The sequence below is a fragment of the Gavialis gangeticus genome, unplaced genomic scaffold (assembly GCF_001723915.1).
Source record: "Gavialis gangeticus isolate Ggan-Ray unplaced genomic scaffold, GavGan_comp1, whole genome shotgun sequence".
In the NCBI taxonomy this organism is placed as follows: Eukaryota; Metazoa; Chordata; order Crocodylia; family Gavialidae; genus Gavialis; species Gavialis gangeticus.
Window position 1 is genome coordinate 193217567 of NW_017729032.1, and position 11217 is coordinate 193228783.

Consider the following 11217-nt stretch of genomic DNA (forward strand, 5'->3'; position numbering starts at 1 on the left):
TCATGCCAGTGCTTACACTCACAATAGAGGGACTGGCTACAGTGAGGGTAAGCAAAGACAGGTTGGGTTCTCTGGGGGATCCTTGATGTGCACCTGCTGCAAACTCTGGTCCCTGGTGGCAAAAGGTTGACCTCTACACTAAGGGATACCTGTCTGTTCCACAGGTTCCAGTCTGAGCACTCTGATACCATCCTTTCACTGTCAGCACCCTTTGGGTGCCTTTCCGCATGCACTTAAAGGAGGGAATGAGGTTATTCACAAACTAAATTAATTCTTCTGTGGCCCTTAGCAAAGTGGAACCCCACACTAGAGAGCTGTGACAATGCTGTATAGGGGAAGATTCCTCCATACAGATCCTCCATTGCCTATATTGCCATAGCATCCCTGAACTTTACGTCTGCATCTATGTGACTTGGAAGAAAATCACATCTCCTTACCCTAATTCCTGGTTGACTGTCTCTATCTGGCCTCCTGGAGTCCTGATGCTGGTTACTTATCTTACTTACTTCCTAGCTTTTAGTCTCTGGGTCATGCCCTTAGGCTTGATGCCCACCTACTGACCTATGGCACCTAGCTTCTTCCTAGCAGCCAACTACCTGCTAGAGCTACTGGTGTAGTCACAAGCCCAAACTGTCCTGAGTATGATGGACATCAATTAAAATAATAGTAGTTGCTGTGATTGGGCCAAACAATGCTGTTGGCATGGATTAGCCATACTGCAACAGCATCACACCTGCCAGATCAAGCCCCTCATCTTACTTTAGCTGTAATTTCTATATGCAACTTTTTCAATAAAGAACAAAATGATTTAAAAAAGCAAATACTGATCAGTACCTACATCTCTCTTTTCATACTGACCTACCTTTCGAGAACACTAAAGCTTGTGAAGCTGTTGCCCTGTGCTGCTCTGCTGGAAGGCACCAGGACAAAGACAGTGAAATACAGGTGTACCTCTGATAAAAAATATCTGACTGCCATATTCTAATGCTCACCATCCTTTACTTTGTGTTCCTAATTCCCTTCCCCAAATCATCTACTCCTATTGAAAGTGATAAGAAAGCACTCTAATTGGGGTGCATGATGCATCAGTCCATTTTTTCTAGAAAACACCCACCTTTTAAAAGTGTAAATATGGATTGAGGAGCCTCATCTATAATAAACAACCCACAAAAGCCTTCATAGTAACTACTACACTACTCTGCAAACACAGTATTGCCAGAATTGCTGCTGCTGTATTGAGGTAAATCTGTTTAAATATTTTAATGGCACAGCTTGTAAAATGTACAAATAAAGTAAATTTTTTCCTGCTAGTATGAACTGTACTGAAATAATTTCAGTAATATTATTAAACAAGGGAACTGTCATTCTGAAAGTGAAACCTTGTTGATGTCTCATTCAGCAAAATGCTACTGTCTCACAAGACAGACAGATGCTTATTATTGCTATCCTTGGTGCTTATTTGACAACTCACCTTTTTTACATGGCTTTGGTGGCACAACAGGACCGGGCTCTATATTATCATAAAAGTTACTTGTGGCTTTTGGATCAAAGTTCCCTGTTAGGAGAAACAGAGGAACAGTTAGAAGAGATATTAGAGTTTACAGATACTTGCACACCAACTCAATTTTTCCTCCCTCCATATTTTCCTGACTTATACACAACACCATCCTATTGCTCTCTTTTACTTTTGAAACATCGTACTTCATGGAATAAATTGTAGCAGACTGCTTAGCAAATCTGGAAATTATGCTACTCTCTGTAACTATATTGATCAATAAAGCTATAGTATTATGTGCAAAGCAGTGATAATAAATTCTGGTCTAAAAATAATACCCAAAAATTTCTAGAAGCAAAATGAAGATAAATGAAAGGCAATAACGTAGTTAAAGAATTTTGGTTAAATTGAGGGCTTTGACTAAAAGGAAAATTAATCTAGATAAGCAGACCTAAAATTATCTTGGTACCAGTACTGTACCGATGTTCTAAATGTAAGGCTTTATTATACATGTCCTTTCCACATGTGGACTCTTGAAAGGTATACTTCAATAGTTAACTTGTTTTGTCATATAAAGTTTCAATACTTCCTCTGACCTTTTGGCCTAGCCTCCTGATCTTTTGCTTTATTTGCTTTAGATTAAATTTTATCATCTCTTCCACTGCTTTAATTTCAAAAGGAAACTGAAATTCCAGTAGGTTAGTTGTGTTTTACAAAGACAAATCAATTCTAATACAAGCACATACAAGAATTAAAGGAATTACTTCCATACCCTGGATTAAAAAGGCAGATTAAAGTGATCTTGGATTTCAGTAGATTAGCCCTCATCTCTGTACAGGTTCTCTTTGTGCCCTGGTTGATATGAAACCATAGGCAGTTTCTATTCTTTCTACAATTTCATTTATTCACCATAGTTTCGCTGTACATTTTTCATTGTTTTAAAAATTTTTCTTAATATGTTCTTCATTCTGCAAGAATACAATTGACTAATTCATTTTATTTGTTTATAGATTCATAGATATTGGGGTCGGAAGGGGCCTCAGTAGGTGATCGAGTCCGACCCCCTGCCCTAAGCAGGAAAGAGCACTGGGGTCAGATGACCCCAGCTAGGTGCTTGTCCAGTCTCCTCTTGAAGACCCCTAAGGTAAAGGAGAGCACCACATCCCTTTAAGTATGCTATATAAAGTTGCTGATTGGTCTTTCTTTTCCCATATTCTCAGACTCTGGACCTGGCTCACAGACTTAATTTTGTGGCTAAAAGAGATTGGAAGAGTTTTGGTAGAGATCGTTCCATGTCAAATTCCATATTCTGATAATCAACTTGTCTTAAGTACGCTCAATTACAAAATGAGATCACAGCCCCCACAGAGAAATAAGAGTCACCTGAACACTTCAGGAATCTGTTTCACTGTGCTCTGTATGTTTCCTAAGACTGTTTCTCCATTAGAGGAAACTCCTAGGCCGTGAACTTTTAGTCTATTTTTACTGGTCAGATTTGAAGTACTTGAGCAACTAGTAAAAACCTAACACAGTCAAGTTAGCCCTTGTCCTTTAAAAGCATAGAATTCAGCATAATACAACTTTGTGATAAAACAGCAGAAGTTTGCTTTGCAAGTTCCAGTTGCACTTCCACCACTGCAGATGCCAATATACCAGCCCCGAATTTCATCTTTGCAAGAATTTCAGTGGTGCTGAAATTCTCTTTCAGGGGTTTTGGGCATGCTCTTAAGGAAGAGCAACAGTACAGAAAGAATCCAGCACCTTGAAGTGAAAGTTTTATGTCAAGGTTTTATTTCCTTTAATGGACTAATGCTCCTTTAACGGTCTCAGATTTTTACACATCAGCATGCAGATGTCTGCCAGGTAGTTTATGTACATACAACAACAATAATGGCATGACATCTGAGAGATTTAAAGTGCGGGTCAGATGTGTGGTGTGGAACTGGTCTGCAGGCTGGATCAGGCCCACGGACCCCTTCCTTTTCTCCCTCCCCTCACCCAGCACACCTGATTCAGTTACCAGTTCAGCTGGTTTGGGACCTGCACAGTGTGGATCCTGGAGCAGTGGCCACCCTACCCAAACAATGTCATACATAGTGCCTGCTCTGGGACGCATGACACACATGGTACCCACTCCAGATGGATCTGCGTTGCATGAGGGCTCATAGGTGCCATGTGACATGAGTCCCAGACTGGCTGTAGCAGGTGTAGATGTGCAGCACTGCCGCCACTCCAGTAGGACTATACTGCATGTGGCGCCTGTTCCAGCCACTCCAGAATCTGTGGCACATGCAGCGTGAGTCACAGACCAGGTACTGGATCAGGTATGCTGGGGGAGAAGGCAGGGTCTGTAGGCCAGATCTAGCCAGAAGACAAGCCCTGTGTGGGTCAGATCAGTCCCAGGACAGCACAGGTGCTGGCCAGTGGGGCTCCATGGGCCAGATCCAGTCTGCGGGCCATGTTTGACACCCTGATTTAAAGGACATAATTGAGACTGATCCCCAATCCCAACAAAGAAATGTTATTTAAAGATACTGTTTTTAGTTGGTGATACTTTCTTGAAATACCCATGTTTATAAAACAAAGTATTCTTAAACTTCTTAGATTATTAGTTGCTATGGTTTTTTTGTTATCTCGGAAAGATGGCCCACATGTTAGCAAAATGTGAATACAGCAAGTGTGTTCAAAGCTTTAAAGTGGCAGCTGTGACAGTGAGATTACCGATGCAGCAATTTATTTACTACCAGTGTCACAAAAAGTAATAGCAGACACATGTTTACCTCTCTCAGGAGATATGTTTACAACAAAAACCTATAAATATACTACGAAGTTGAACACTTTGATTCAGAAGCATTATCTGAGTATATGCATCTGCTATTTGATTGTCCTGACAAAGCCCTTTTTAGCTACAAATTCCAAATATTAATTTATTTAAATGTGGGTGATATTTAATATTTTTATTAACAAGCTTTATTGACAGAAAAAAATCATCTAACTAGTTCGTAACTGGGGAAAGAGAGGGGAAGATAGAGATATCATTCATTCTGAAGTAATGACTTGGTAACAGTAAAATCCAGTTTTAGCTGAAAAATCCCAAGCTACTAGTCACACAAACTACATTAAACTTACATTTTACAAATAATAACCAAGCCTATACCTCTCGACTGAAGGAGGTCAACTTCTTTCAATGTACAGTCAACATTTATCTGGAGCTGTCTGTTCAGGCTTCTCAATCTGGTCATTTCCTCCGGCTAGTAAGAGAGGACCCAAAATAGCAATTGCGGAAAAGTGAGCATCAACTCCAGCACAAACGCAACAATCTTACACAGTTTTTAATAATGTTATCAGGGAACAGGCAGGGTCACCATATGTAGGTATAATTGCAGCTGAACCTGAATGAAAACAAGAACGTTTAATGACTGTTTTAATGGACTGTCCATGGGGCATTTAGGGAATGAACGGGGACTAGAACAAATTCTAGTTAGTTAAAATTATCAGGTGTGCTCTAGCTTTTAAAAAGACAATGACAGAAACAAACTTATGATGGAAGTACTTAGATGCAAAGGATGCCTGCACTATATTACACATTCAGCTGCATATTGCCTTTAGTATCTTTGAATGAAGCAAATTTTGTTCTTAGTTAAGCCAAGGATGACTCCAGTGAAATCACTGAATCCAGTTTTATATCAAGTTCAGAATTTCACTTGAAGTTTGCGTTAACCATATTATCATTTTCACTTCTGTATAACGTCATAAGTAATATTTTTTTCCACTTCAGGGAGATCTAATGTCACAGCAAAACGTATAGCCCAATATAAGTTGGGCTAATACCCCTGCTGCAGAGAACTGATAGTATTAAGTAAGGAACCAACTTGTCCAACGTGACACTTGCATACATGAGTGTGGATGTTAGCCCTTTCTATACTAAAAAGTTACCCATGTCTAATGGCAGTGATTAATAATGGGTAAAGCTAAACTGATTGGTATAACTTAGCAACAAGCCTTAGCATACCCAAGTGCACCCAGTAAAAATAGAGGGCACAAGTTTGGCCTTAAATAACCTTAGATTTTCCACAGGTAGGAAGTGGATGGAAGTAGCTTAGGAGTACAGATATATTCCAGACAGTGAGAGTAGCCCAGCTTACTGAAATTAGTTTTTAACAATTGTTGTGGGGCCTGCACAGCAAGCTCCATGTATGCCAAAACAGGTTTCCTGATTAGACCTTATTTTGAAATGTGCTCGCACAAAGTTTTGAAAGCAACCATTGCTGTGGAGCAAAAAAAAAGCAGGCATATATAGGTTTCTCTGTGTTCCTAACAGATGCCCCAAAAATTTGACTCATTTTTTTCTTAAAGTACCAGATAGTAGCACAAACTGCTTACTGTTGGGATTGAGGTTGTACAGCTTACTCTTCTAAGTCGCCTCTGAATCAGATCATGCTCCATACCATTAACTTCAGCTTTCAGTCGCTCAAGCTCCTCTTTCTCAAACTTCAGTTCTTTTGCTAATCTCTCCATCCTTGCTCGCTGATGCAATAGCAAGGCTACAGTATTACAGGGAAGAAATAGTTAGCATAATAGCTGGCATAAAGATAGAAAACTCAACTCTTACACAAGTGACCTTTCCAAAAAATAGGTGATCATAAACATGCAGCTGAGTATCAGTGTAAAGATGCTTCATGCCAAACGATCTATGATTCAGCACAATAAGGTCTTCCTGAACAAAAACTGTGTCTTAGTAATTTGAAGTTAATATTACCATTTTGGTCAATGCTTCTTTTTTTGCATAGGGTCTTTCTCCTCTCAAAAATACAAAGGCACCTGTACAAGGAGAGAGCTTCTCAGGATGAAAGAGCAACCTAATTATAATAACATTCCACTGACAAGAATACACACCAGAGGCAAGATTTACCGAGTATAAAAGATGCATGTCACAGCTGGTGTTTAAAAATATCATCTGATTACTCACAAGGCCTCAAACATTAACCAAATGTCAACCTCATCCTTTGCAGTACTCATGCAGAATATGCAATTAAGTTTTTAAAACTGCTACTGGCCTTTGGAACAGTAGCAACTTTAGATTCCAAAAGCCACAAATTCACCTATGTTCACAGGCAGAAGTAATAAACTTGGAAAAGTCCTGATTAAAGTAAGACATAGCTAAACAGTTATAAGTATGTGAATACAAAGACATCAAGTCCTCTAGGATTTAACTCCACAATTCCATTTCCAAAAACCTTGCTCAATTTACAATTTTCCTCATATGTTGGTCCTTCTTTGGGCTGAAATTTATCACCTAGAGTTGCAAGCAAAGAAATCTTATGTTGAGCTCCCGAGGCAATTCTTGAGCACGTTCATTTTTCAGAACAGAGATCAGAAAGAATTTTCCTCCGTATTTTACTTTGATGCCACAAGGTTGCATTTGGGTAGTTAACCCAGATGACCAGTCTAATATCTGCTGCTTTCTACCTTCTTGACAAGAGGAATGCAGAGGGGAGGGCAAAGGGAAAAAGAGTTTCACTTCTGGTATTCATAAAGGAAAACTGACCAAGTAACAGTTTTACCTGCAGATTGATTCTATGCGACTATGTTCCTGCTGATAAGCAGGGATCCTGGTTTTCTCTGTTTAAAAACCCAAAATTCTGATGAAAAACCCCAAATCCACATTTTTTTGCGATTAAAATAAAATGCCACTATACATATAGTTATCAGTTGAACACAATATTTTATTGATATGTTTACAATTTTAAAACTATTTGGAAGCCCTCCAGTGCCTCAATCAGTATAATAAAATAAATTCTAAATACCTATTTTGGCGTTTGATTTTGTTTTATCATAGAAAATCAGAGCTCCCCCTGACCCTTTCACTCACCAAAACATGGGTCCAGCTGCAGCTGCTCCACCCCCCACCTCCCACTGCTTTGTAGCATTGAGCTGTCCTGCTATGTTGGTGCCCTGCCCCTGCCAATGCCCCTAACTCCCAAGCCACAGCCCCCTGGCCCTGCTGGTGGTCCTCACTCCTGACCCACTGCCCCCTGTCCCGCCCTGATGTGAGGAAAGGGACTGGTGTGTGAAGAACAGGATGGATGTGGAGGGGGGCGGGGAAAGTATGGGTACAGGTGATCTGGGGGGAAGACGAGTAGCACAGGAGATGCACAGGGGTGTCTGGGGGGAATGTGTTCCTTTAGATTTCTGTGCCCAGAGGGGCGTGGTGCTGCAGCCTGGCCAGACCAGCTCCAGGGAAGAGCTGCCTCCTCCACCCAGAGGATGGGACCCAGTGTGGGAGGGAGCACCGTGCTATGGCCACAAACGTGTGGTGCCCCCTGCCCACCTGCCAGCAGCAGGGGACACAATTGTGCACTACCACCATGCCTGATTGGCAGTCATGGCAGCGCAACACTCCCTCCCATGCTGGGTCCTGCCTGCTGGGCCATGGAGGCAAGTCGTACCTGGAGCTGGTCCGACCAGGCTGCGGCCCTGCACACCGTTGTGGGTGAGGAAAGCTGAGGGCATATGTGCCTCCCCGATGCATTGCCTGTGCCTTCCCATGCATCGCCTATGTCTCACCACACAGACTTACCTGGAGGGAGCTACAGGATCTACTCTCCACCACACTGCCTGGCTGTTATGTGCGTGTGTGCATGCATGCACATGCCCCCCACCCCAAGAAGTTTCCTGTGGTTTTCTCCTATAAATGACAAAAATCCATATTCTGCCACAGCAAATGGAAAACCTGGACCCCTGCTGATAAGTTAAAAAAAGGAATACACAAAATCATTATAGAATCTGTAAGTGTTGCTACACGCAAAGCATCTGCAGCCCCTCTCTTTCTTGACCTCTATTCAAAATAATATAAACAGAAAGATAATTAGAAGGAACAAAATACTGAAAGTAGAACTGCATATCAAATTGAAAGAGAAGAATGGGCTACAGACAGAACTAAACAAAGACGTGACAGATTTTACTGAAGTAAAACAGAAAAACAGGAGGTGAGCCAGAAGCATGAAAATGCAGTTTTCTTATTGGTTGCCACTTCTGTGCCGGGAGCAGTAGTACTTAAACTTTAGAATTTATAGAAATTTGAATTCAAAATGCAGTAAAAATACAGGGATGAAAAAACCCAGGAAATCTTATTAAATTATAATACTGAATTGAGAAGTGGTTAGTTGAGTTAGTTTGAAGCCATGCAGAAGGTAGAGCGGGATAACATCTTAGAAGCTAACTGGTTCAAAGAAGCATGAATCTTCCTAGGCAACAACCTACACTGTCAGATGTTAGAAAGGAATAAACTGAATCCTGTATCTTAATCTGGGCAAAGACATTTAACCGACAAACTCAGTGAAATGCATGACTTGCATCTCATGCAAACAAGGAGTTTTAGAGACCATAACTATACCATCAATTAAAAAAAAAAAAAACCTCAACACGAATTGATCTCAAAAAATTTTAGTCAACCAAATCTTATTTTTAATATGCTTATTCACCTTCCAATAAATGACAGATACTGAATCTCTCATTTATGAGGAACCTTATTAGGTTATGTTGGGAATCAATGTTTTGAACCAACAGCAGCAGCTGAGGTTCAGTGGTAGCTTTGTCTGCCATGTGCAAAAGTTTGGGTTCGATTCCTGGACACACATGTAACTATAGCCTCCAAGGCACTGAATGCCTGGACTTGGTCTGGCCTTTGGATTCTGTCTCAGTGATATAAAGGGAGGGATGCAGTCTGGGTAGCTTCCATTCCTCCATACTCCTGTCTAGGCATGTGTGTCAGAGGTCCTGATGACCTCTCACACATGTGCCATGATCCAAAGGACTGATGGTTGCCTACTACATATATCTGATCACTTTCACTGATGGCAGGGATTTAGAGTCAAATGTACATTTCTCAGATCAGCAAAAAACAAACTCTTCAAAGTACTCATCTTTAAATTTCAGTTCTGAAACATAAGTTAAAAATATACTATTTCCAACAGCACCCTTATCACTACTGGGGCTTTGCTGTGCTAAGGACTACCTTTTTATGCCACTCTAGCTCATGACAGATGCTACATTAAAGGTGCAATTGGATCCAGTGAGGAATCCCAACAATCGCACTTCCTGCCATGCCACACATGCATGGAAGGAGATGTGATTGGTGGACTGAGCATCAGATCTTGGGCTTCCCTTACAACAACAAGTATCAAGCTTTGTTCTCTAGGTACCCCTAGCTGAGCACCCCATTCAGCTGATGGGAGCTCCCAGCCTCTAGAGCAGGGTTTCCAAAACTGGGGCTACACAAGACATCTCTGGGGAGTATGCAGAAGAAATTGTGTAATGGAGGATTTAATTTTCAATAATTGGCATTTAAGGGGCTTAAATAAATATAAAACATATGCGGGTAAGAGTACATGGGCAGCTAGTAAATCTAGTGGGGGGGTACGCAATAAACAAAAGTTTGGGAATCTCTGCTCTAGAGCATACAGGAATCTAGAAAAGCTCCTGTGTGCTCCAGATGCTGGAAGAACTGCCCACATGTTCAGTTAATTGTGTGATAGGAACCAGCCAAAATTATTACACATATTTTGTGTACCAAAATAATAAATAAGCCAGTTATCATGCCATTAACTGAATGAAAGTGTGGCTAGGTCACTATTTAAGATGTGATTAACCAACTAATTACGTCTTAAGTGTAAAGTCTGTCAGGGTCCATAACCGGTTGCAAAGAGCATACACACATACATAAAAAAAAATGGAAAAAAAAGTTAAAAAACAACAAATCTAGAACAGATGCAAACATTTAATGACAAATCACTGATGATGAAGTCAGCTATGGTTTCTCCAGTAGATTTGACATAATCTATGATATAGTGGATTATTTGCTAGTTGTTAAAGGTTATGTGGAAGTTACTAAGGAGATCAGAGGTGGTATATGGACAGGTTGGAATTGGTACCTAAAGCAAATACCAACTGACTCACCATTCTTATTCTTTTTTGCTTTCTGATGAAATCCAGAATTACTTAGTTCTCATTTACTTTATACTTGGTATTGTGGCTGTAATTATTTGTTCCCCCCACCTTACACAGAACACATGCCCTAAACCTGTTTGCCAAAAAGGATTTGGACACACTTAACAATGTGTTGGTACACCTGTAGGTCAAGATGGTTGTGTATAGGTAGTATAAACATTATCACATCTTCCCAATACGTGCTAACACACATTTCCTCCACGTAGTTTGATAAATTACTATAGTTTTGATAAAAATTAAACTAATAACATTCTTTTACATCAAAGCAAATGATGGATTTATTTTATTTTAATCCCTGTCCTAAATCTCTTCTCTTCTTTTTTCATTTAGTACTTGTTTTGTTTGGTTTTGTCTAAAACTAGACTCAAATTCTTAGCAGCAATTGTTTTTGGTTTTGCATGACTACCCCAGAACCGTATGCTAAAGAAATATACCTGATGTCAAAAAAGTCATTTTAGCTCAGTTATCCATTTTACATTTAAAGTGGTCTCAATGATCATCAAAGCAAAACTTTTACAAAATAAAAACATTTGCCTTTTTAAATGTAACAATACAGGTTCTCAGTTTCTTCAGACATCCCATTTTCTTTAGAGTGGTAGCAAGCCACTCCAACATGGACAACCAATCTCACCAACTCATACGTATAACATTCAAATTTAAGAAATACATCAATATTTCCCACTAAAGCATCCAGAGAATTTACCTATGGTTTT

At 40.2% G+C, this 11217-nt stretch overlaps 1 protein-coding gene across 3 annotated transcripts in view; it reads right to left on the reverse strand.

Moving 5' to 3' along the window:
• TAB3 (TGF-beta activated kinase 1/MAP3K7 binding protein 3) overlaps positions 1-11217 on the reverse strand; it is a 44790-nt gene that overhangs the window by 10836 nt on the left and 22737 nt on the right. For all 3 annotated transcript variants that reach the window (XM_019524898.1, XM_019524897.1, XM_019524896.1), the window contains 3 exons: positions 5879-6039; positions 4653-4746; positions 1472-1555 (listed from right to left, as the gene is read on the reverse strand). In XM_019524898.1, coding sequence (XP_019380443.1) covers positions 1472-1555; positions 4653-4746; positions 5879-6039 — 339 coding nt within the window. The remainder of the gene's footprint in view (positions 1-1471; positions 1556-4652; positions 4747-5878; positions 6040-11217) is intronic.